The 26,809-nt window shown below is 39.7% G+C and overlaps 2 protein-coding genes across 4 annotated transcripts; one reads left to right on the top strand and one right to left on the bottom strand.

The window, feature by feature from the left end:
- The first annotated feature begins 1,348 nt into the window (after positions 1–1,348).
- On the top strand, positions 1,349–13,755 carry mtmr7b (myotubularin related protein 7b). 2 transcript variants are annotated; one of them, XM_066659754.1, is made up of 14 exons: positions 1,349–1,499; positions 3,101–3,220; positions 4,901–5,063; positions 5,665–5,822; positions 6,434–6,562; positions 6,641–6,775; positions 7,469–7,601; positions 8,561–8,670; positions 8,782–8,907; positions 10,219–10,268; positions 10,501–10,701; positions 10,790–10,924; positions 11,051–11,177; positions 11,374–13,755. In XM_066659754.1, the coding sequence occupies exons 1-14, from the start codon at positions 1,476–1,478 to the stop codon at positions 11,698–11,700; spliced, it is 1,938 nt and encodes a 645-aa protein (XP_066515851.1). In that variant the 5' UTR covers positions 1,349–1,475; the 3' UTR covers positions 11,701–13,755. The 2 variants fall into 2 exon arrangements, with proteins under 2 accessions (XP_066515851.1, XP_066515852.1); XM_066659755.1 differs by having other exon boundaries at positions 11,051–11,232; positions 11,374–11,506.
- Positions 13,756–14,349: 594 nt separating this feature from the next.
- On the bottom strand, positions 14,350–25,221 carry vps37a (VPS37A subunit of ESCRT-I). 2 transcript variants are annotated; one of them, XM_066659756.1, is made up of 13 exons: positions 24,981–25,221; positions 23,989–24,102; positions 22,537–22,611; positions 21,981–22,098; positions 21,605–21,705; positions 19,646–19,847; positions 18,880–18,950; positions 18,146–18,273; positions 17,831–17,889; positions 17,604–17,672; positions 15,687–15,830; positions 15,291–15,387; positions 14,350–15,092 (listed from the first exon to the last, which is right to left on the bottom strand). In XM_066659756.1, the coding sequence occupies exons 2-12, from the start codon at positions 24,099–24,101 to the stop codon at positions 15,307–15,309; spliced, it is 1,161 nt and encodes a 386-aa protein (XP_066515853.1). In that variant the 5' UTR covers position 24,102; positions 24,981–25,221; the 3' UTR covers positions 14,350–15,092; positions 15,291–15,306. The 2 variants fall into 2 exon arrangements, with proteins under 2 accessions (XP_066515853.1, XP_066515855.1); XM_066659758.1 differs by lacking the exon at positions 24,981–25,221 and adding an exon at positions 24,265–24,375.
- Positions 25,222–26,809: the final 1,588 nt, after the last annotated feature.

The following is a 26,809-nucleotide window of genomic DNA, read 5'->3' as shown; positions in this document are numbered from 1 at the left end:
CAGGACCACTCTCCCACCAAATAGCTACACATCTCCGCATCATCAGAGCACCCCCTGCAACCAGCACCAAATATCCCTGTACCTGGAGCCACAGCAGGACCACAGTGGTCGCACCCTCGAGAAAGTTTGCGATGCCAAACAGATGCTTATGGGCCGCAGCCGGCAACAGTGCCTCAGCCCTTTAATGCACCCCATGCATTAAAGAAAGGTGTATGTGTGTGTATGAAAATGTGTGCGTAAATATGTAAACTATATGTAAGGCAGTTAATATAGATGTTTGCTTAGATGTCGAGATAGGTTAACCAGCTCACCGTGGCATGTTTCAAATACTGATTTAATGGGTCCAGGTTCACAATAACATGTCTTCGCAACATACACACTCTGTAGTTTCTTTAAATTTAGGTTTAAAATCACTGTATTGTCCAGCTGCATCTGTGTGCCCTTTAATCCACCTTAAGAGTCCAGTACTGAATGCGCACGCGCAGACGGAAACGTATCCTTTACGCATATACGATCCCCGGTGCGTTGCTAAATTTCCCACCCGTTTTCAGACAATCACCGTCCCCCTGTGCTATGATTGGCTGCGTCTTCACACCGTTCGCAACCACCTGATCTGAGGCGCTTTTATAAAGGGATAATAAATTATGTTAATATATTACATATATATACATTGTTAGATAAATATAACATCACAAGTGCCATTTAAATATATCGTTTGATGTTTAAAATTAAACTTTACAAAATATTATACTGAATGAAGATCCCCTGGACGCCGAGCACATGATTTGGGCGTTGAAGCCATTAATTCATGCCCTATGTAGGGAGTAGGGAATGATTTGGAACTTAGCCCCTGCGTCTAGTTCTTTTCTAACGTGGGAATTTCTGTTATTAATATCACTAGTTTCACTTTTATTTAATATATAATATATTTATTCTTATTATGATATCTACAATTACAATATAATCAGTTTTCAATATATTTATTGATTTGTTTATTTTTGGCAGCTTTATATTATTGCTAAATAAAAGAAAAAGCAAGATAAGCATCTCACTATCTGTTTAATTTATTATTATTTTTTAAAAGAATATTTATTTTGTATATTCTATGAAGTCATGTCTTGGTCCTTTCTATCCTTTCCTACTACAATCAAGAGTATTTCTAATAATAGAATATAATATCATTATCATTATAATATAATATAATTATTTCTTGTAGGCAAGAATCAGCCAATCGTGACGCATGAGAGGCGGGGCTTGCCTGAACTCGGGTGCGAAACAAAATCAACACAAAACCCTGTGTAGATAAGAGACACGCACGCACACACATTCAGAGAACCATGGAGAGAGATCAGCGCGAGTCAAGCGGACATTGGAGCTCGCTTTATTAGAGGGGCATAATCGTCAAGATAGGGGGTAAAAAGGGGTAAGAGAGGGGGTCCATCATCCCCCGACATTACAACGACCAAGCCACAAGGATGGAGCACATCAGGACACCGAAGGTGACGTTACACACACACACACACAGAGACTAGATATACACGAACACACGGAGCTCGCGCCGCTGTGGTTAATGGTTTATTTGATCCAGAGAGACGCCGCTGGTGCAGAGGGTGTCTTTATGTATTTAAACACTAGAACAATGAGAACTCTAGGACCGTTAGGATCGGCGGGTTGCTTTAACGTTATCATATAGACAAAATGGAGCATGCGCAACTGGGTTTCTGCCTTGTACCTGAATGTTTGTGTGTGTGGCTGAAGGCCATAAGGCCCAACTAATAAAATGATGTGTGTGATTTCCACCCACAGAGCAGGGAAGATTTGGCTGGTGGATCATTCTCAGCGCTGCAGTGACACTGATGTAGTGGTGGTGTGTTAATGTGTGTTGTGCTGCTGGAGTTTTTTAACACGCTGTCCATTCTGTTAGACACCCCTTCTTCGTTGATTCACCTTGTAGATGTAAAGTCAGAGACAGTAGCTCATATGTGGCTGCACAGTTTGTATTGGTCATCCTATAGGCCTTAAGCCCTCAGGGGACACAGGATGCTGTCAGCTGGAAGTTTTGTGTTGGTGAACTATACTCAGCAAAGTGTGTGACACTCCTACTAGCACAACACACACTAACACACCACCACCACGTCAGTGTCACTGCAGCGCTGAGAGTGATCCACCACTCAATCACACCTGCTCTGTGTGGGTCCTGACCGTTAATGTGTAGGGTCATTCAGGTAAGGGGTATAACATCATTAATATTTTTTATTTATTTTTATTTAAAAATGTTAATAATTTACTACTAATAAAAGTTTTAATTAAATATTGTTTAAATTAAAATGTTTTAAATAGAATGAGTGTATCTATACAGTACTGTGCAGAAGTCTTAGGCACCAAAGGTAATTATATATATTTAAACTAATGCCTTCTCAGTAAGTGCTTGTATAAAGTTATATATAATCACAGTTAAAAACAAAAAATATAAAATCTTATTTTTCTCTATAAAGTAGTAGGTGTGAGTGAACGATGTTTTGCTCAGATTCTACTTGATTGCATGAATTTATTAAATCAACAGCACACATTATTTAAACTCATTATTTATTAACCAGTAAACAAGGTATTGAATGATAACCTCAAATATTACTCCACGAGGACGGATTTGGAAATAGTGAAACCAACACATTCACACACAGAACATCACACTCACTGGAATAATGTTATTTGGTTTTATTCTAATGTTGGGTGTTACTTGCTGTTTGTTTTTTAGCAAATAAATACTTACTACTCAGATACCTTTTTAAATCTCTGGTGCCTAAAGCTTTTGCACAGTACTGTATATAATGCTCCAACTGAATAAGAGTTATGAATGTTTATGACCTGTTTCAGGTAATTTATTCAGAAGTATCAGTTAATTTTTGAAGTAAATAATGTTAAAAATTTGAATAATATTGTTCTGTTCATGGTAAATTTTGACATGACATTAGTTTTTTATTGAATGTCAGAAATGGAGATACGAGATTTAACAGTGACAGGGAGTTTGTGTGTGATGTAGTACAGTGCTTTTATCTCTCATGCGTTTTATCTATTTATTTTATTATTTATTTTTTTGTAGGTCGAGAATGTCCGTCTGATTGATCGTCTGATGCCCAGGAGGTGTGTTAGTGGGACACTGTACCTCTCGTCCACACACACCATCTTTGTGGAGAACTCGGACTCCCGTAAGGAGACGTGGGTAAGGAACCGAAACCTGAGTCATGCTTTTTATTTTTTGTCTGTGTCACACACACACACTATTAATACACCACATCCACTTTCATTCTGCCTACTTAACACAGTTTTTCAGGATTGATTTTATATTAAAAGTACAATCTGTGTTTATTATTATTAACCACCAAGTGCCTTGAAGCTGTCCCTACACTGAAGTTCTCACGGACTACTAACTATTATCACCAGTAGATTGACCAGAGGAGGATGGGTCACCCCTTGTGAGCCTTGGTTCCTCCCAAGGTTTCTTCCTCAGCTGGGGGAGTTTTTCCTTGCCACTGTCGCCCCTGGCTTGCTCACTTGAGGGTTTTACATTTTGTTTTTACATTTCATGTCAAATCTTGTCTTACTGGAATTCTGTGAAGCTGCTTTGTGACAACATCAGTTGTGAAAAGCGCTATATAAATAAATTTGATTTGATTTGATTTGATGTTATTATTTTTAACCACAGAGAAGAAGCACACTATATTTGTGAAAATGGACAGGGGCAGCTGTGGAAAAAAATTAATATACAGTACACTTTGTGGCAGTATAATGGCTGGAGAAAATGAAACATTGCAATTTTAATATCATTCAAAATTCAGGTGTTGTTATAACACTTACATTTAAATTTTTTCTCAGTTTATCCAGATGGTTTAATCCCATCTGAGAGGAAACAAGCTGAGGGAGGTTTCTACTGGATAATCCTGATATTTGGGCTTTGTTTATCTGGCTAACAGATAAATCCTAATTGTTTTTGTCTATATTGTCCACCTGTAATTTGATAGGGGTTCCAAGACTTTTGCCCATGTCTGTTTCAGTGACTGTAAACTGCAGAGTCATGGATCCTGGGGCTAAAGTGGCGTGTCCAGTCTTTCTGCTGTGTGTAACAGTCAGCACCCTGTAACATTGCATTTACAAAGGCCTGGGATTTAATGTGCACTAGACAGTATCCAGTGTCTGAGGGTTCGCTCTGTCCTGACCACAGATAAATGCTATTGCCTGAACAACCTCAGGCGTAACTCTGCCACGCTACGCTACCACTGTGCTAATTGTTATCTCCAACAAAGGCTACAGTGTTTAAAGTGTACGGTGTTTAAGCTAACTGTTCTAGCTTAGCTTCAGTTAGCTTAGCATGAGTTAGTGAACTTAATAAAATTACTTATTATTATTATAGTATATTTTTGTGTTTTAGACATATGCTGAATTAAAAGTTAGTGTGTTAGAATTGAGGGTTTATTCAGTGATTAGTGTATTAACATTAGTATCTAACTTGGTTTGTGTTGCTTTTGAGTTAGCTTGTTTTAATGAACTGCTTCTGAGCTAGCTTGATTCAAATTTGTAGATTACTTACTAGCTTAGATTGGTTGATTGGTTAGAGATGGTAGATTGTTTTGAGTTAGAATACTATGGTTGATTCTGTAGCTTATTTACTTTTTATAGCTTAATTTTTGTACCTTAGTTTGAGTTAGTAGCTTGCTCTCAAAATTAGTAGCTTATTGAATTAGTAGCAGTGTATGTTAGATAAGCTAGGTTTTGAAAACACAGCATAATTTGAATGATCATGTTATTTTGTCTTAGACGGATATTTGAAGTTATTAGCTTACTTAGTTTGATTAAGAAGGTCTACAAATGCACTTAACTGAATGGATGTGGTTTACTTGTTCAGGTTCTCCACAGTCTGGTGGGCAGTATTGAGCGCCCCCCACCTACTCCGTCAGGCAGCCTCCTTGTCATCCGCTGCAAAAATTTCCAGGTGTTCCAGCTGTTGGTCCCACAGGAAAAAGACTGCGTGGACATTCAGTCTTCACTCACACGCCTTTCGCGCCCAGGTGAGACATATACAAGTGAAATGATACGTACAATAAATACATCAAATACTTTCAGAGGACTGAAAGGCTTTTATAGTAAAGACACAGTTATTTAAATGATTACGCCTTGAGGATGAGCATTAGACTAGACAATAAATCTGACCAATATTATTGAAACAGACTGATATTGGATAATGTCTTTAATGATTAGCACCTGGATTAATGTTATAACTAGAAGAATAAAGCTAGGAACATTAGGTAAAGCTGTGGAACATTAAATCTACTGCCACATCAAATATACTGCCGTAAAAACTACTACTACTAATAAAAATAATTCGATCCGTGAAACTTCAGGTTGTTTCTGTGGTTCATTTTATATCCCAGGATTATTTCTATTTTTTTGTTATAGCTAATGATTGATATAATTTAGAATATCCACAAATATTTGGACAGAGTGTGTGCGCAATTCATGACATGGCACCGATCCCCACACAAAGCCATAATGATTTACTGTGAAGTTCTTTGACTGTGGTCTTGACGGTGTCAATTTTCAGATTTCTTTCCTCCTTTCTCATGCTGTCTCTCCATGTCTGTCATTGCCATGTCTTTCCCTCTCTTCCAGAACGTTACACAGAGCTCTACTGCTTCTCCTTTCAGCCGAACCTGGATAAAGAAGAGCGTGAGAAGGCCTGGAGTTTCCTGGACCTCCGCTCTGAATTCAGCAGGATGGGAATTCCCAGCAACCTCTGGCATATTACTCCAGCCAATCACGAATACAGGGTCAGTGACATCCAGGAACGGTTCCCTACTCTTGCTGTTCTCTTAGGATTAAAACCAGGGTGTGGTTGGAAGTAGGAGTGGGTTCAGAACTGTGTGTTAACACCTATACAATGATCAGCCAAAACATTAATTTCACATCCTTGTTTCCAAACTCACTCTCCATTGGATGGGATCCACTGACTACACGGGGTGTGGTGTCCTGTTTCCACTGATGAAAGACTAGAGGTTGTCCATAACAGCAACAGCTGAGCTGAGGAGTGTCTAACAGAGTGGACACAGGGTTTAAAAACTCTAGCAGCAACTACTGTGCCTGATCCACTTGTACCAGCACAACACAATCTATCACAGCATTGCCACATCAGTGGGGATCATTGAAGAACAGGTAGAAAGGGGTCTAACAAAATATGCAGAGCTACAGATTTACTATGAAGTGCTCCTGTTTGGTCAGTGGAGGTGATGAGGGAGTAGTTTTGATTTTTTGTCTGATCAGTGTTAGCCCACACCACTAAAAAATAATACAGTGAACTAATTTTATTGTGTACTGTTGACATTGTTGTATATAATGGTGTTTCCTATGGTGATAAACATGTTTGTTTGTTTGTTTGCTGAAGGTGTGTGACACATATCCATCTGAGCTGTATGTCCCGAAGTCAGCGTCGCCTGGGGTGATTGTGGGGAGCGCCAAATTCAGGAGTCGAGGGAGATTCCCAGTTCTCTCCTACTTCCACAGAGACACTAGTGTATGGACAATCACTGCTCCCTATTCCCTATCCAATATTCTCCTTAGCAGTGTTTGAACAGTCTCTCTCTTTCTCTAGGCTGCTGTATGTCGCAGTAGCCAGCCTCTCTCTGGTTTCAGTGCTCGTTCTCTGGAGGACGAACAAATGCTACAGGCTGTGATGAAGTCCAACCCGGCAAGCGAGTACATGTATGTGGTGGATACTCGGCCAAAGGTGAGTGACAGTCATGAAGATGTAAATGTGGAGGTCAGAAGTGGTCAGCTTGGAAAGTTTTACAAAGCGTTTCGTCACTGCCCTATTAAAAACGTCTCCATTTTTTGAGGATTTTTCGTTTATTACATCATTTGAACACAACAGCTGTCCTTCATACTCTTGTGACCATTTCAATATGAATGAACCAAAAGATAAACTCTAAAGTTACTTTGAAGGAAATTTTTTCAGTGAAAGTTAAGGATTTTACCTTCTCTTGTGAAGTTACTATTTTGGGAATTGTGTGTTCTTCACTGGACAGTGAAGATATGTGATAACCATTAGGTTATTTTTTACCAAAGCCATGTCCATGAAAGTAATCTTTGATTTAAAACAACACTAGGTAGTATTTTCCTTTACAATTACAGCTTCAAAATCATAGTGATTCTCCACTGAGCTGTAATAATAGAAAATAGAGCCTCTGCCTTGCTACTCTGGGCTTAGCACTGCAGAAAATGCACTATGTACATTTTGGCGGAGGTTAGGGCAACACCCCTTCCTCCTCTTTGACCTCTGGACAGTGCCATGAAAGTGGATTACACTTTATGGGGAGTCCAGCAGCAAAAATACTTTTTAAAACAGCACCATGTAACATTTGGGGATTTGGATTTGGAAGAACCCAAAAAAATTGGAATTCTGTTCTGACGTGGTCCACAGTTGAATGCTATGGCAAATCGAGCTGCAGGGAAAGGCTATGAGAATGAAGACCACTACACCAACATCAGACTGCATTTCATTGGCATCGAGAACATCCATGTGATGAGGAGCAGCCAGCAGAAGATTATAGATGGTATGTGTGTCCTGTATCCATTATCATCCTCATTTTCTATCCACTGGTGAGAGTCCCTGTCCAGATGTTTGTGATCCAGAACTGAATTTCCATCATCAGTACCTGACATCTATATGTCTGTGTTTTGCCCTTTAGTCGACACAAAGTTGGTCTTTTAGGTCTTTGAACACAGGTTTTTGGAAATGCTTTCTAAGGTGATGGATTTTGAAAACAGTGTTGTCAATAGCGTTGTGTTTACGGAAAAACTGAGCTTTTTGAAAACGCTGACATGACACAGTGTTACTGTTTCCGGCTGAAATACAAATACTTCCTTATTCCCTATTTAGAATATTACATCAGTCATAAAACTACAGTGTACACGTGGAGATACCAGTAGATTTCAGATTTTCACATATGAACAAATATAAATGATGTATTGTACATATGAAATATATAATGCACTACTGAGATGTAGATTCAGTAATTTCATGAGTTGGGTAGATAACTACATAGGGAGTATAGATTGATTTGGTATTAAACTTCTCTCATGCTATCTGGTGAACTGGTATCTATCTGAACTTTAAATTTGTAAGAGTGCTTACTGCATGAAATAAACAGAGCTAAAGTGCTACATATCTAAACAATGCAAGTTGCAAATGTGTTTCTGTCGTAAAACAGTGAATAAAACTTAAAACAAGTTCAACTTCAGCCACATACAACAGTGGATTTTTTTTTTTTATAATTTTTTTTTTCTTCCCCACAAACACACAGTTCCCCCTTCTAAGACGCAGAGGCTTTGAACTTTAAATGTGGCAAACCAAGCAGTAGTCCCCATAATTGTAGCCTTTAAGAGGTAACTCTATGGCCCATAATGGACTGGCATGCTAATGCCACTATTTTCATTTCTGTCGAGATATGAATATTTTCTGAAATATCCAAATATATTCTTATAACTCTTTGTATGTGTGTTCTGGACACAGTGGGAGATATGAGGGCCCCATCTATGGGGGATTTCCTGTGGGGCCTTGAGAATTCCGGTTGGCTCAAACACATCAAAGCTGTGCTGGATGCAGGAGTCTTCATTGCCAAGGTGGGAAACTGGACAGTTAGTGCTGTTAAGTTCAGTCTTAGACACTGATTGTACATTGACTCTCTCTCTCTCTCTCTCTCTCTCTCTCTCTCTGTTTGTGTGTGTATCCAGGCCATAGCAGAGGAGGGCGTGAGTGTGTTGGTGCACTGTTCTGATGGCTGGGACCGGACGGCTCAGGCCTGCTCTGTGGCCAGTCTCCTGTTAGACCCACACTACAGAACCATCAAAGGCTTCATGGTAATGTTGAACTCTTTGGTGGGGGGGTGGGTACTCCACTGAGCTGTAATAGGGAGAATAGAGCCTCAGTGCAGTTAGTGCAGTGCTGAATCCAGAATGGCAATGATTATGTGACCCTGTAAACACCCTCTCTCACCCATGATTTCACAACAGAGCTTTAAAGTTGAATTACAATCTGCAAATGTAGGGGGAGTCCAGTAACAAGTACCTAATCGTAGTGTTGCTTTAAGTGACAGTGGATTTCTGATGTAATCCAATCCCTGTGTATATTTTAATTCATTTTTGACAATAGCATGATGGTTTCTGATGCAGTGTTCTATGAAGGCACAAAGGCCAGGCAAATTCAACACCATTAAAGGGAGGGACACAAAATATCTATGGGTAGTTTAGACAGCAGGACAACAAGAAAAAGGAAAGGTGGAAAATATTAAATAATATAGCCGCAAGCAGTGACCCGAGGGTTCATGCACATGTCAGTACAATCACACCTTTAGCAGTTTGGGCCAAGTAATCCAGTCAAAATATATTTCTTTTTTTTAATGTCAAACTTGTAATAATAATAATAATAATAATAAAGGATTCAACTGAAGACATTTCTAATGTGTCACTTTACCAATTGAATCAGCCTCTGTGTACAAGGTTGCCAAGGCATCCATGATCACATTTTTTATTTTTGTAACTCAGCATGGGGTTGGAACCCTGAAGCTATGGGACAAGAAGGCAGTATGTTTTTTAACATATTTCATTTCCAAGTGCCTCCATGGACATTCCATTCAGAGTACATGACCATTGGCCAAAGTTAAGCCTGTCAAACAGCTGCTGAAATCTGATTGGCCAATAATGTTAACAATTTTGTGCATATTGTGATGTTTTTAATTCCCCACTTACAGCATCACCCACAGATGCAGCATGTAAGACGACACCTTTATCTGACATTCAGATGCTGAGAAACAGCTACCTAGCCATTACAGGACTTCATGTGCCATCTTTGACATGCTACTTCAGAATCACAGATGTAATAAAACTGAGGTTTCGTTCAATTTGAGTAAAATGTGCAAAATTTATAAGGGTTTAAGTAAATTATGCAACTCACAGGAGAGGTTAATTTGCATATGGTGGCCATCATGTTAACATATTTCAATATTTTTGGATAATTATTCAACGTCAGGCTTCTGCAAACATTTTGACATTATCTAGAATCATGGGCCAAATTCCAGGGATTAGTTCACAAAGTAGGTTTTGCATTTAATGAAAATGAGCTAATTTCTCTTCCTTTTTTTTTTTTTAAATTATATATTCTTTCTTTCTCAGGTGCTGATAGAGAAAGACTGGGTATCATTTGGACATAAGTTCTCACACAGGTCAGTTCTTCTAAATATCCCATCTTCTTTAACTTCACCCTGGGTTATATTAATTTCCTGATTCACCTTAATGCTGCAGCAGTTCCATGCTCTCCTCTACTCTCATTAGCATATTGACATGTCACCGCACTGGTAACTTCTGCCTGGTCTTTACCGTAACTGTACGGGTTAGAACAGAGCTGCATTGCCATGCTGTAACATACACTGCTGTAACCGCCATCTTGTCCCACAGATATGCCCACCTGGACGGAGACCCCAAGGAAGTATCACCGGTGCTGGACCAGTTTCTGGAGTGTGTGTGGCAGCTGATGGAGCAGTTCCCCTGTGCTTTCGAGTTCAATGAGCGCTTCCTCCTGCAGCTGCACACACAAGTCCACTCCTGCCAGTATGGCAACTTCATTGCCAACAGTCAGAAGGAGAGGCGGGACCTGAGGTGAGACCCCCCCCCCACCCAAAGGTTTTAGCCACACTGAGCCTCCAGTGTTTCCTCTGAAGCTGTGTGTGTGTGTGTGTGTGTGTAGGATCAACGAGCGGACTCACTCGGTGTGGCCTCACCTCTGGCAGAACCGAGCTGATTTCTTGAACCCGCTGTACCGAGCAGACCACCCTCAAAGTAAAGGAGTCCTGAGGCCCGTCACCACCCCTTACTGCTTCAAGTGAGACCCCCACACCATCACAGAGCACCCCCAAAGAGCCAAAACACTTAAACAATTACCAGAGGAAGACAATAATGTTATTTGTCTGCAGTGGAGAGTAAGAATGTGTTTTGGATATTTCTGCAGGTTCTGGAAAGGCATGTACAGTCCTGCGGAGAGGAGCGTGGCCTCGCGTCAGTCACAGTCTGACTGCCTCAGTGCCGTGAGGGAGGAATCGCAGCAGCTGGAGGAGGAGCTTAACGCTCACCAGGAGGTACCACGGGAGACGGATGCTGGACAAGGCATACACACACTGGACATATTATGACGTAGATACACACGCAAACGCACACTGAACACAGTGATGTAGATGCGCATTCACACACACTGTCTACAGATACCTGGACATATTTCACACACTGCTTGAACTTTCTTACAACATATCTCCTCCCCTCTTCCCCCGGGTGCAGAGACTTGCTCGGCTGGTGGGGAGGATGACGAGCAGAGACACCAGAATGAGGAACGGAGCGACTGAGCACGCCTGTCGTCCCACCCTGAAAGAGAGAGAGCTTGACAGCCCTCAGGACTACTTCACTTGTGTAAGCCCCACCCCCCGAGGAGGTAAACACATCCCCCGTGGAGAGAGCCAAGCTCCCCCCTTCACACTCTCTCTGAAGTCTCCAAGCAGCGACCCCGATGACTTCTCGGCCTCCAGTGACCTGGAGTCTGGCGTGGCTGACCTCAGCAGCCATGCCTCCAGTGCTAAGGACCCCGACTCTGACGAGAACCTGGCTTAAACTAACACCACAGACACAGACCAGAAACTGACCCCCAGACAGCTGCTGGAGCTCTTTGTGTCCACTGCTCCACTGGGAACCACTAATGTCTTTTGGTTTTTATTATTTATATCATTTTAAAGACTGATATTTTTAATTTTGTGTGATGTTGTGAAATATTTATGCGCACAAAGCTAGACCACAAGCACAAAGTCCGGATTTAGGAACCCAAGCTTGAGTTTGATCTTAAATTATCTCTAATCCAGGGCTCTGGTCTTGAAAAGTGGGTCTAGAACATGGTTGAAATCCTGCTTTGTGACCAAGCTTGATCAAAGTATGGTCTTAAAGTAACACTAAATGGTATTTTTACCTTAAAATCAGAGTTTTAAAATCATTGTGATGCTCCACTGCGATGTACTCATGTCTACAACACTGATACTGAATTGACCTCCACCCGGCTATGAGGTTTCATATGGATTATCAATGATGAAATTTAGTGGATAATCGGACATAAATACGATTTCCTAAGTCACAAATTTTTGCCTGGGAATGATCTGGGAGCAGTTTTTAGAGGAGAATTTACATGTGGTTCCATTCACCACAACTGTGGACTATTTCACTGTGGACGAGTCGAAATCATTTTGGTTACATCTTAACCATATAATTAGACAAGAATTGTACACAAATTTGGTGAAATAGGTGGAGTTCCTCTTCAGTTTGTATTTCCAATTTCCCATGCTGGGTTAGCAGCCCCACTTATCCTGGTTAAGTATAGTAAACTGTACTTTTAGTAAAAGTGCAATACTTTTTTTTTTTTTTTTTAAAATCCAGAAGTATTATATGCTGCTTTCTTTCTGGTGTATTTTAAACTTGAATTTTATGTTCACTGTGTGTGTGTGTGTGTGTGAGAGAGATGGAGTCCATTTTCATCTTCTGTCAACAAAAGAAATACTGTGCAGGATGGGAATCTTGAAAGTAGAGGAGCGGTCAGTCCTTTTACCACTCAAACGTAGCAGTGTTTATTAACATGTATATTTATTATTTTACATAGTTTATGTTCAACTCAAGTGAGTTGTAGAGTCTTAACAGCTTTGTAGCCTTTAAATTAACCAGTTTATGCTCCATAGAGTGGGTCCCCCACAGAAGAGGAGGCCAAGTTTAAAGTTAGGTACAGAGTCCAGACATCCATGACAAATGCAAGTCTCTGGGTGTTAGTAAAGAACCATCAGTGGAGAAAATGGCTGATCGCACCTTTAATGGCAATGTAGTAGCTGTAGTCCTATGTATTAAACATCTTAAGAAATGCTAATCCGAGGATCCACTTTTTACTCTCGGTTCTGTTGTTGTTTTGATTTGGATCCCAGATTAAAACAAACTCTAAGGAATATTCCAGTGGTGTATAACTGAATTTCCATCCAGTACAGATGTAGCATACTTTTACTTATCATAAAATTGTCTATACTTGGGTCATAGACTAGCAGGAGCATCCCTTCACACATGTAGCTAGCTTTTCAAAGCTCTGCTAACAAGTCATTAAAGCTCAACAAGTAGGTGGTGCTTGTTCTGGTAGACAGTACACTAAGAATAAAGTGTTTGTAGGGGTCCTTTGAGTTGAGGGTCAAGAGACAGAGCAGAACATTACCTTAGCACATAGGCAAAGTGATTGATCGTACCCTAAATTCCACCTACACTATTATGTTTGCTAAACTCCATCACACATAATACCACAGAGAGTGGATGGGTGTGGACAAATCACTGCCTCCTCCAAGATTTCCACCACTGCTGCTCATGCTTAGTCAGTAAACAGAGGGAGAGCAATGACTGCCAAGGTCTGCCCCCATCAGGCTTTGTGGCTTTGAAGAGGGCTTTGTGGCCATCCCACCCAAAGTCAATTTTATTTCTTAGAGCTCAGAAGGCTGAGACATATCCATGGATCAAACCAGCGATAAGGTCAGTGCCTTGACCCCTGGGCCAATTGGGAGACCCCATAAAGGCTGTGTTAAAGACCCACAAACAAGGCAGATATAGATCAGGTTAAAAAATACATTGGAGTATTCTTTTAGGAAGAGAACAAGGCCACTCGCAGAATGCAATCCCAGAGCAAAAATGATCGGCCCTGATGTGGCTCACCTCTGGCCTTGAACGTCTGTGACACGGTGAGTCTGGCTGCCTTGACTCAGCCACAGCTCCATTATATATAGCTCAGGTGTCAGATGTTTTGTGGAACAAGTTTAGACTAATGCCTGTAACTGAACCGTAAGTGCCAAAAGTGGTAGCGATTAGGCCCCAAAATATCTGCTATCTGGGATGGTTTGTGGAAGCAGGCCCTGAAGCCTACCCTGTAGTCTACCATGGCTCTAGTACCTTTCTAGAATTGCCCTTTGACTGGTGTAGGTTGTATCCCATAATCATGCCAGTGTCTTGATTTTTTTCTCAGTGAGAGATGAAGCATCTGTTCAAACCAATAAAACTCACTCTTAGCTGAAATCTGTAGTCAAACTAGACATAAGCACGTCTTTCCAGGCTTGTCTGCAAAACGGGTGGAGCCAGAAGGCTGTATACACAAACATTAATCCATTTTGGTGCAGTTAGCTAACAGACTGGCTTATTCACCCACCATAAAAAATAAAACACCACAATGGATATATACCCTCTTTTTCGACCTCTGGATGAAGATGCAAAATTTACATGTCAAAAATCAGCATACCTGAATTTGAAATTTAAACTGAGAAATGTTCCCCAGAAAGCTGTGTCTTGAAATCACTCAGCCCATCAAGTTCCATTAAAATGAATATGATTTAGCTTGGGAGTTCTGCTCCTTTTTTTTATGATCGAAAAACAGAACCAGCCCTTACTCCCAAACAAAACCACCTGAATCCCCAACAGATTGATTATTCTAAATGTTTTATTCATCTATCAAATTAAATAAACATATCATACAATGTCTGGTTATAATAAAGCCTATTATCAACAATATTAAATACAGTATTTTTGTTTGTTTGTTTGTTTGCTTGTTTGTCATGAAGGATCTGGCAGCATCAACGAAATTCCCTCGAATCTTCAAATGCTTTAAAAGATCAACCCCCAAAAAAGAATCCCATCCTGGAAAAGATAAAGCACTAAAAAGAGCAGGAGAGGCGGCAAGCTCAGAGATCTCCCCTCCCCTGTCTTGACTACTGGCACACTGGGCAAACCTAGCGAGTCTAGAACCTCAAAGGAGTAGCAGAATTCAACACTTTGGTTCTAGAAGTCCTGACGTCACATTCCATTTCTTGTTTCTCTGCTGGAACAGGGTTTGAAGGTGGTTGGCCTTGAGGTTCTTGGGTTTCTAGGCTTTGCTCTGTCTGGCAGTAGGACGATTAGGGATTCTGGTGCAGAAAATTAATGTTCTGCAGGAGAACCACCACCAAAACCTGGTTTAAGAGTTGAATAAAAACAACAAAATATTAAAGCTAAAGCCACAGGGACTCGTATGTAGAAATCAAAATGCTTATACTAGTCAATGCTACTAATCAATAGCATTGTAACAACAAGTAGATCAGTTTAACAAAGTATCAACTTCTACACCTATGTAAGACATAGGGCAAACCCCACAAGAAATCAGAACTCACCAGTGTGAAGCTGGCTTTAGTGTGTGGTGGGAAACTGCCCATGAGCGTTAATGGCCTGCTGGAGCTTTTCTTCTTTAGCTCGTCTGCTGTGGCAGAGCTGTGGTAGTTGAGTAAACAGAGCTAATATAAGTCCTACATGAAAACCTGTGGACAACTCTTTAAGCCAATTTATTTATGGTGCTTTTCCACTACATGCTACAGACTCTACTCCACTGTTTGGGTTTGGGACTCAACTGTCACTGTTTGAGACCTGGTAGCTTTTCGACTAGCACACTTCCCCTCTGAAACAATGCCATAATGTCTTGAATCAGCAACCCATACTCATACAGAATTTCTGTGCTAGTAATTTAAAATCAAATATAAAAGTGCCCGTCTGAACCATTTTCATTTCAGTACCGTTCTCTTCTCCATGAAGCTGGTGAGGAAGTCGTCGATCTCCGTCTTTCCTTCTAGGAAGCTCTCGGCTGTCTCCTCCGACTCTTCCTCAGCTTGATGAGCGGCCACCTTCAACCTGGCCTGCAGGGCGCTCAGACTGCAGCTCTTACCGAGGAAAACACACAGAAAACATTGTTCATCTTCACAAGGAATCAACCTCACAGAGAAATACAGTGACTAATGTGATTACATTACCAGCATGCACTGCTGATACATGTCTAGCTATTTGTACTAGAGGTGTGAATCAAGAAAAACTTGAGTTTCAGAAAGTGTTCCTTGTGAAGCTCATTTTCCACTTCTTTGTCCATTGAAAATTTGCATGGCAGAAATCTCGAAACAAGTACTTATTTTTTTTATGTGCCTGCACGCATGTGTAGAATGATGCAGAAACAATGGGGTGTCTGTCTGTGATTTGAGTGGCCTGTCACTACAAGAATATTTTGAATATTCAAATAAACATGCATCACTCACTGCTGTCCCCTAAAGGGATTTAGCTGTAAATACTCCTTGCTCGAGTCTGTAGTTAGCCCACTGGAGTCTGAGGTGAGCCGATATGCCTTGATATTTTAACAAATTTCATCTACCTAAAATAATGTTTGTTCCCAAAAAGCAAATAATGCCAATAATCAGCCCAAACCCAGCAACAAAAATGTGAGAGAAGTATGTAGGTCATACATCATTTTTTTTTAAATAACTCTAAACCTGATCTTCCCAAAAACCTTTTCAAATGTGCTGATAGAAATTGAAAAAACACATTGTGAACATTTATCAAGTATTCTTTTGAGCACTTAATTTTGTAGACAAAGGTGTCGGCAGCACACTGGTGTTTACATCAGCTTTCTGATATTTTTATTTGTTTTTCTTCTATTTTGCTATAAATATAAAGTGACATTTTTTCTCAATACCTGTGGTTCACTCATTGACTATTCATGAGATAGGTGTGAAACACAGGTGAGAAATCCCCTTCCCACTGTCAAAAATAATGGCCCATTAGCTCCCACCACTTCAGTGCGACCAACTGAATCATTTACTTATTTAGCACAGACTACATATACATGCATGAATACATATGAGCTACAGACCACTGCTTAAAAGCAGCAGAGAGCACCCAAACTTTACTACAAACCGTTTTTCCCCTCTATCAGCTGAGCTCTGTGCCTCTGCACATTTACAAATCATTTACCGCCATCTTCACGAATTCCATCTCTAGAATGTAGTACTGAATTAGCACAGCGTTGAAGCTCACAGCGCCAAACATGCTGCAGAAAACCGAGTTAAATATATTTCAATTACTCATCAAAAAATGAAGTCGTTCCTCCTCAGGCTGCTGTAATGCCTCTTAAGGTTTCTGGGAGTATGTTTATGTTTCTAGGACAAAAAGATGCGTAAGTGTTTTGGCACAAGTTTTGATTTATCCCACCGGCGGGAGCACCAACCAGACCTGGTTATGGTTACTGTAAAGCAAGGCAGGTGAATTGAAATTCATTTGGTCATTGCTAAGCGAACTACAAGATTGGGATGAACATCAGCTACAGCAGCTGTCCTTCATCATGCCAAACAAACTGCCCAAACAAGCAGCCTTTGAATGGTCAGGCATTTTGTTGCATTTGTGCCATGTCTGGAATCTGATGGCTGCTCATGGAGAAATTTACTGACATCAGGACCTGATTTCTTGTGTGAACCACATGTGACTCCACATCAAAACAATCAATGGTAAGAAGGCAGTGCATATTATGCACCAGGGCTCTAGGTGCCCTTCTTTGTTTGTAGAAGGCTTGTTCAAGTTGCAATTTCCAGGCACAATGTGGCACAAATCAGTAATGCTAGTGACATGTCTCATTTAGAGTATGTTTTTGGACAGTGGTGTGCTGGGAGTACCTCGCTGAGCTCGTGTTGTCTCTGCATCTTCGTCTGGAAAGCCGACTTCATTTGGGTCAGCTGTTCATACTTCATGCACGCACAAAATGAACACAGAACAAGAAATGAGTGATGAAATAATCAGAACTGTGTTTTACAGACATTCCAGATATATGTGGTTACAATGGCCCTGTTAAGTTGTGTGTGTGTGTGTGTGCGCGCGTGCGTGTGCGCATTTGTGGACTCACTTTGAACAGCATTTCCTGCCTTTTTCCCTCCAGCTGAGGCTCCAGCAGTAGGTTTTTTTCTGTTCAAACACAAAGATCTGGTTAAAAAACAAGTCATTCTTGATTATGATTTTGACACTTATCCATAAATTGAACCTCAACTGAAATGCAGACTCAAATCACGTCTTTGTCCCTAAATGTACCAGTTTGTCTCCCACATGAGGACAACTATGTTTTTAACTACAGAATCTGTGATATATCAAGGCAACTATGTGTCAGTATGACATAAAGGAAGCTCAGAAGTGACTGCTTCAGGATCTGAAGGTCTTCACTTACTGGCCATGTCTACGATGCTGTTGACCAGGTCGTCTTTGTCGGAGGAGACCTGCTTGAGCTGAGGCAAACATGCGAAAAACTCTAACAGCAGGTCTTCCTTCTCTTTCAAGTCATTCAGCTGAGACACACTGCAGAAACATACACACAGAAACACCAATTTACACATTTACTCAGCATGGTGTTAAATAAAATGTTGGGTCTTAATGAAATGTATGTGTCTAGCTTTGGTCAAAACCCCACAAGCCACACAGCAGCATTCTCCCGTCTCAACAGCCCTGTTCAGAATAGCCACTTTCAGCGCCTGTTCCTTTAAATGAAAATGAGTCACTCACTGTTCAACCAGACCTGAGCACACAGCAGCGAGGAGCAGAAGCTCTTTTTTTTTTTTTAAAGCAGTTTTTACTCTGTTCTCTTCCTTCGCCATTTTTACTCAGTGCTCTTATTTCTCTGTGCTGGTTGTGTCTGTTTCACTGTGCTTGTTTTGCCTCATCTTTGCGCTCTCACATAAACTCAGGTCCAGCGCTGTGATTGGAGAGACCCAGAGGAGGGGGCAGGTCAATTATAGTTTATAATAATTCTAAATGTAAATCAATTCTACTTGTAAAGTCTCTACACTTTGTCATAAGCAGAGCAGAATCCCATGTAATCCCATGTTTTTGATTTTGGCAGCACACAGGAAACTGACTGGTCTTGTTTCACAGTGTGTAGGTTGGTGATGCCAAAGCTTCCCATACCTCATCTCGGAGAGTTCCGGAAAGGATTCTGGGATTTCAGGCATCTTGTACATGTGTCCATTCAGCCCCGTCTGCACAGAACAGTGTAAGAGTAAGATGAGGAATAAAAAACAAAAAAACAAGACACGTACACTCCGGTCAGCCATAACATTAAAGCCACCTCCTTGTTTTCTACATTCAACTCCACTAACCACACATGAACACTGTGTAGTTCTACAATTACAGGCTATTTTCCAACTGTGGCTCTGCATACATTCTTAACCCTCTTTCACCCTGTTCTTCAATGCTCAGAACCCCACAGAGAAGGTATGATTTGGGGGGTGGATCATTTTCAGTGCTGCAGTGACAAGTGACATAATGGTGGTGTGTTAGTGTGTGTGTTGTGCTGGTACGAGTGGATCAGACACAGCAGTTCTGCTTGAGTTTTTAACCCTGTGTCCACTCACTGTCCAATATCTACCTCATTGGTCCACCTTGTAGATGTAAAGTCAGAGAGTAGCTCATCTGTTTGTGTTGGTCATCCTCTAGTCCTTCATCAGTATATATATAGAACACTGTTGACCGGATATTTTTAGTTGGTGGACTGCTCTCAGTCCAGCTGTGATATTGAGGGGCTTAAAAACCTTGTGACGGTGTTACATTCAGTGTTCAGTAGAAATAACTGAACATATCCAAATGCATGATGATTTACGCAGGATAATATTCGGTGGGCTGTATCCTTCTATTTATTGCTACTGACATTCACAGTGAGGCTGTGGCTCAGTACCTGAGAGTACGAGGTGGGCACTGGGAGAGGAAGATCCGTAATGAGGCCATAAGCTGGGACAGGTGGGCGGGGCTGATTCTGTTGAAGCTCCGCTCCCGAGGACGGTGGCACAGCAGCAGGTAGAGTGGACCTCTGAGAGTCCTGAGCTGGAAACGGCGTGACGAAGTGGAAATTCTGTGCGGGATACTGGGGCTTGTACATACTGCAGGGGAAAAAGAGCGGGGATTTAATATTTTAAATAAATTATATTAATTTTTCTGTGATTGGTTTTGATTTACCAAAATATTATGTAACAATTCAGAGAGAAAAAAAACTAAAACTTTTAAATGATGCAATTTTATTTTTTTAATCTATTATTTTTATACAAAATGTATTCCTTATTACCTTTTTAGCCTTGGTTTTCATTAATCATGGTTAATCATTCCTTATTCTTATTATAAAAATAGCAGCTCTAAAATCAGAAACTCAGTGGGGAAACAAAAGAGAAAGAAAAATAAAAATAATAATATACAATATAGAGAAATACAGAAGTAAAGAAGAACTGGAATAAAGAAAGGTAAAATAATGAAGGAATACAGAAAAGAAAAAAAGAAGTCAGAATGAAATGATAAAATCAGACAGAATGAAAGCATTTAAGAAGAGAAAAAGGACTGAAATTAAGAATGAATGAAAAAAAGGGTGTGTTCTCCCCATGTCCCTGTGGGTTTCCTCTGGGTGCTCCGGTTTTCTCCCATGGTCCAAAAAAACACATTGGTAGGTGGATTGGTGACTTAAGTGTCCGTAGGTGTGAGTGAATGTGTGTGTGTGTGTTGCCCTGTGAAGGACTGGCGCCCCCTCCAGGGTGTATTCCTGCCTTGTGCCCAATGATTCCAGGTAGGCTCTGGACCCACTGTGACCCTGAACTGGATAAGCGCTTACAGATAATGAATGAATGAAATAAAGAAAGAATGATATCTAAACAAAAAGAATGAAGAAAGAACAAAGAAAATAAAAACAGTAAAAGAAAAAATGGTAACAATTTATGTTAAGGTCTGCTTCTTAACTATTAATAAAATTTGAGCAAACTGTCAATTAACTATTTACAAGCATTTAACCCTTATATATTTAATACTAAAATATCACTTGTAAGCATTTACAAATGTGTAAAATATAATGCATTTATATAATGACTTTAAAAGATTCTTTAAATAGGTTATTTACTAATGTCTTAAATATTAATGCATTGTAATATTTCAGTTACAATCAGGCCTCAAATGTCTTTAACAGCCATACTGACACTAGAATATAAAAAAATAAATAAATCCAGACTGATCAAATATGGTAGACATTACTAGTGAATTAACTTATCTGCATCCTGTGCATGTGATGTACATATTCTGGTGTCCTGTTGATCAGACGTTACTATCAACCAGCAATAAATTTAAATGTTTGTAAACTATAGTATTATTAAGAAATTCCTAACAGTCAGTAGTTATAAAAGTTGAAAAAGTTACGCTTTAATTATGGTCTGGCAAATTAGTTTCCTGCTTTATGTTTTGATTATGATGTCCTGCTTTAGTTTTGCAATAAAAGAGTCTTTCACTCTAACGGCCACTGACATTTTACAATATGCATATATTATTTATTAAAAAAAAAAAAAAAAAAACCAAAAAAAAAAAAAAAAAAAAACCTGCAAACCCAGAGTATGTTCCTTGATATCTACAATAATAGTGAACATGCCTTGCATATTATATTATATGTTAATTCTAAATTAGTAACTATTAACAGCTTATTAATTGTTAATTCACTGCTTGCTAATAGTTAACAAAGTGTTAAGAAGCAGACCTTAAAATAAGGTTTTACCAATAAAAACATAATAAAGAATAAAAAAGATGACAGAAAGAAAGAAATCATAAAGAAAAAAAAGGAAGGCAGACTAAGAAAGACTGTTCCTGTCCAGTTGAAAGCAAAGCTGCTCACAAGGGAAAAGAGGGGGCTCCAGGCATCAGGACCGGGGGGCTCTTCCAGAACTCATCCAGCAAGCTCTGAATCACTTTCCCTAGATCTGAGTGCATCCCAAACTGGACAAAGAGAGACAGACAGTCACGCCATCAGTGCACAGCGCTGCAAAGAGCCTGCACTCATTTCACAGCCATTCAGTCTTTTAGTTGGTTTATATATCATGTGAAGTCATGAGATGACCTCAGAATTGTGTGAGAATTCAATAGTAATGCTCCAAAATGTCTTGCAATAAAATCTTGCTTTAAAGCCAAAAACAGTTGCTCTGTAAAAAATATAATTATATATATAATTTCTGAGACAAACTAATGAATTAGTGCAGAGTTTGAAGACGTACGTTGGTGATGAGGGGGCTGGTGATCATGGTGCCATTGTTGCTGTCCACTAAGTGGTGACCCACAGGAGGATACACAGTGACCACTGGCTTTTCTTGAGGAAACTGTGGTGGAAGCAAACTGTGGGGAGGAGAAAAAGGCAGTGATTACAGAAGACTCTTTTTCTCCAAGTATCTTTAGGTTTTTTTTATATGCTGTGATGCAGTATTTGCAAATAAAACGTTTGCTTATATATTTATTATTATTTTTATTTTAATTCTTATAAATGATATTTTTGTGAGGGATCAGATATTGTGCTCAGTCTCTTCCTCAAACAGGACGATAATGTAGAATGTAATTTTTGGTTTATAAAAAAAAAAAAAAAGTTGAACATACAGAAATTAATCAGAAATATGAATTGCATCCAGGCTAATTCATATATTCTATAATTTCAGGCTACATTTTAATATATTCTATAATTTCAGTGTCCACATTGGTCCATAAAAAACTTATTTTTAACTTGAACAAACTGTGACATATGCAGTGGTATTCCTGTCTAAAACATCATTTCACACTCACATGTTGACGCTGATGGTTGAATTGTTGACAGTGAAAGGGATTCTGTATTCCACATCCTTCTGGATCTCTGCAATACTGAGAAAAACAAGACATGTGTGGGTCAGATACCCTCTTCACAACATGTTAGTACATAAAAGTCACTGAGAAACTCCTGAACATCTGTTTATAGTCACCTGCAAGACTCTCATGCAAAGGCATAAAGCTGTGGGCAAACATGAGAGACTCAACAGAGTGAAAGTCAACAAAACCACACTGAGCAAAGTGCTGCAATATGGAGCTCAATATCACTAAGTCACTGCCCTATCCTTTATTTGTAATGGTTTTCTATGACTTGCCTATTTTTAACAAGCTCAAAATCTGGGGTAAAATATGTGAACAACGTAACTGACAAGTGTGAGGTCTTCAATGATATATAACTAACAAAACACATAATATTGAATTAAAGTGTAAAGTGATATCTTCGTGCTGTTGTTTAAATAGTAAAATCAGTTAAAGTGATGCTGAGGTCTCTTCTCTGATGTTAGCCTGTCACAGTGGACTGCTTAGCTAGACTAACTGGCAGCAACAAAAAGTTGCCCCTTTTCTGCTCATTTTATTTTATTCCACTGTCTTTCAAAGACTAAACATCCATTAATGCATCAGAAAGCTCAATGCACATAGGAGCAGAGGCAGTATCTGAATGTAGCATTAAAGGGCTGTAACTGGAATCCATCAGTATTTCGGTAAGCTGTAAATGTATGTAGGAGTAAATGGCTGTAACTGGTGTGTGTCTGCATTTTAGTGCACTGTAATTGTCTGTGGGAGTAAATGGATGTAGCTGGTGAGAGTCAGTATTTCTGTGTTAAACTTTATGTTTAAGAAAATGGCTGTAACTGATGTGTGTCAGTGTTTCAATGCTGTAACTACAATTACTTTGAAAGAAGAAACACACCTTCTCCATAACTTAACTACGAATGGGTGGGGCTAAATTGGTGAATGCCAAAAATCAGGATCATATACAGACATCCCTTTTTTTGACATCACAAACACCATGGATTCAAACCAGATTGTTTTCATAACTTAATTTTCATATATGGACTGATTCTGCAAATCCTTCTCTTCAAACATGCAAATAGGAAAGCAAGTTTTTGGAAGCATATGGGCCCTTTAAGGCTTGTGGTCCAGCCTGGCATGTTTTGTCCAGGTGGTTTAAGAAGGGATTGTGAGCTTTTACTCAGGATGTCTGTGCTAACAGTGCAGAACTAATACTTTAATCTGAGGAACATTGTGAGACTGTCTTCTGAGAAAGTCTGTCAGCTGCTGGTTACTCAGCATTTTCTAGATCTTTCTATGTATAGGTTTAGCAAAACAGGTTAAACACAAACGTCCACACAGGGACTATAATGGAGATAACTCAGCGTAGCTGCTAAAATGTGTCTTTCTGTCAAAATAACCAAATTAGCCAAGCCTTACTTGGAGTGAGCAGCCTTGAGAGACTCTATCTGTCTCTGTCTTTGTTTCTGTAAACTGTTCAGAGGAGGGGGGACTGGTCCAGAACCTTTGGACAGTGGAAAAATCCAGTTCATCCTAAAGCAGCAAATAAATACAAAGGTTAAATAGACACAATGCTGAGAAGTGCATAAATCCAACCCGAAAGTCCACCTTAAATGCTGCAGCCATTTTTGACGCTGTTTTTTTACTCTCACTTTCTGTTCCACCTTTAAAATGATGAGTTATATCGCTTCTTACCTGAACTACCTGTTCCACCTTAATTGGGGCAGCAGTTATAGGTATATATTACATTAAGTCCTCTTTACGCCTTAATTGGGAGAGCAACTTGAATAACCTTTTGTCGAACACCTCAAACATCACAGCTGAATGTATGTGTAATTAGATTCTTACTCGAACTCATCATTCCACCTTAACTGGAATAGCATGAAACTGACTTGCTACTTGAATCCTCCGCTCCACCTTAAACAGCGCATTTTATGTTCCACTTTAAATGGGAAAGCATTTACCTAAAACTGGCTTCTTGTTCAAATTCCCGATTCCACCTTAAATGGGAATTTATATGAAGCGTTCTTCTTACTCACATTCTCCAAACCATCTTAAAAACTCCCTGTTCCACCTTAAATGTTGTAGCAGTTACACACTTTCGCCTCGGTCAAACAGCTGAATGCAACATCATTTAAGGTGGAGCGAAAATCGACCAAGAATCTAGAGAATAAATAAAAAAAAAACAACCATATAAATCTTACACTATGCCGGCCTATTTAAAGTGGAATGTAAAATTCGACCAAGCAGTCAAAGACTAAGCCAAGTGTATATACCTGCCAGTCAATTAAAGGTGGAATGGAATATTAGATCAAGAAGCCGTAGAATAATAAGCCAACTCTATAAACCTGCTTGTCTATTTAAGGTGGATCTTATAATTCGAGTCAAGAAACCAACTTCTGCCTCCTTACCTGACATCCACAGCGGATTAAATCAGCGCTCCCCTGTAAACATGATCAGATTAAGGTGGTACAGATAGTTATACCCGCCCCTGCGCCGGGGGGAATGAATTAAATCCGCCTTAATAAAAGGATGAAGCGCTGGGTGCTGAAGTAAACAAGCTGGAAATACAGCGCACGCACGGTCGTAACAAAGTCCCGAGCTGCGCCCTACGTCATCTGCTGTTGTGTTTTCGTCACCTTGGACTGTGCTTCGTCCCACGTGATTCAGGGCTAGGGGAACTCCGGGCTGCCCCCGTCAGTGGCGCACATGTGAGTTGAACTAGAGCAAAGTGGGATTCTAGGTGGGCTTATACTTGTACTGAGTATGGAATAGAGAGACACCCGAGCCCCCACTGCACATCCCCCACTGACCACAGGCGATCATCTTAAAGTAATAATACGTACCATTTCACATTAAAAACACAGCTTAAAATCACTGATGCTTCACTGAGCTGTAATAGGAAGAATAAAGCCTCTGTTGTTGCTAGTCCTGACTCAGCACTACAGAAACAGTATTATGTAATTTCTGGAAGAGGGTAGGAACTGTAAAACTATAACAGTAAAAGACTCTAAACACTAAAATATTTGCATACAATTTCTGGTACAGTCAAATACTGAAAATACAAATCAGCCAAAACATAAACTTGCACATCTGTTTTCTGTAAAGGATACATTATTTCAATCTTATACACTGGGTTTATTACAGAAATATTCTGTAATATTCATATAACTGTCATGTTTGCATTTATTCATTCTGACAAATATGTTTGGTCTTTCTGAAAGTGTGCACTTTGATGAGGTTTGATGATATTGTTGAAGAATGAGCCAAAGAGGAACGAGGGTTCAAGGGGTCGGAGCATTAAGAGCAGAATTGACACTCGCGCCCTTCGGGTGTTTACATCACTATGACTCCAATGCGAAACGTTGAATCACCTGACCCAATGAATCATGAATCACCTGACCCAAGGCCTGTTCGTCCGCATTGTACTTGGCCAATCACATCCCTTAGCTCTGATCTTCCACTTCTTTCCTGCTTTATTGACTGGCGCTGCTGCTTTAACCACTGCATTCTTCGATCCTGACAAAATAATCTTGTGATCATCATCTTTGCCCATTTAAATTCCTCAACTAAACGTATGAGTGGTATCTCAAGTACCCCACTCTCATACCATACCACACTACTTAAACACTGTGGAACACATAGCCACTTCCTTATAACCTTGTTCATAACCCTTTCCATTCTCTACTTTGGTGATCGAAACATCATAAACTGTCAACAGCCATCTAATACGAGGTAGTAAGCCAAACTGCATACACCATAATTTCAACTTCCATCTACCTAAACTATTCACTGGTCTCTCCAATACTGTAGGAATAATTTTTCCTTCCATCTAAATATTTAAAAAAATGTTTAAAGTTGTTGAGATAATTTATTATAATATCTTATGAATATTTGGAGGCTGTGACCCAAAAGATTTTAACATTCTGCTCTTTTACAAAACAAAATCATCTCGTCTCTCCCTATATCACTGGACACACCTGTTAATGCATTTCTGGCGAGTTCAGTTTCTGTAAAACTTTAGGCAAGGCAAGGCAAGTTTATTTATGGAGCACCTTTTATACAGAAGCAATTCAAATTGCTTTACAGAAAAAAAAAAAACAAAATAAAACAGTTAAATTAAAAGCCAGAATAAAATCCTAAAAGTCCAATAAAACAATTACATACAATGAGTAAAATGATAAAATTATTAAAAATGATTTAAACAATTTAAAAGGATACAATAAAAGAAAAGAAATAA

The sequence above is a fragment of the Hoplias malabaricus genome, chromosome 2, assembly GCF_029633855.1.
Source record: "Hoplias malabaricus isolate fHopMal1 chromosome 2, fHopMal1.hap1, whole genome shotgun sequence".
In the NCBI taxonomy this organism is placed as follows: domain Eukaryota; kingdom Metazoa; phylum Chordata; class Actinopteri; order Characiformes; family Erythrinidae; genus Hoplias; species Hoplias malabaricus.
This window is presented reverse-complemented; position numbering and strand designations above follow the sequence as displayed.

Coding starts and splice junctions, on each gene's coding strand:
- mtmr7b (XM_066659754.1), top strand. CDS start 1,476: ATGGAGCACATCAGGACACCGAAG. Junction 3,221..4,900: donor ACTCCCGTAAGGAGACGTGG/GTAAGGAACCGA, acceptor TTACTTGTTCAG/GTTCTCCACAGTCTGGTGGG. Junction 5,064..5,664: donor CACACGCCTTTCGCGCCCAG/GTGAGACATATA, acceptor CCTCTCTTCCAG/AACGTTACACAGAGCTCTAC.
- vps37a (XM_066659756.1), bottom strand. CDS start 24,101: ATGAACTGGATTTTTCCACTGTCCAAAGGTTCTGGACCAGTCCCCCCT. Junction 22,099..22,536: donor TCAACCATCAGCGTCAACAT/GTGAGTGTGAAA, acceptor TCCTCCCCACAG/TTTGCTTCCACCACAGTTTC. Junction 17,673..17,830: donor GGCAGGAAATGCTGTTCAAA/GTGAGTCCACAA, acceptor GCGTGCATGAAG/TATGAACAGCTGACCCAAAT.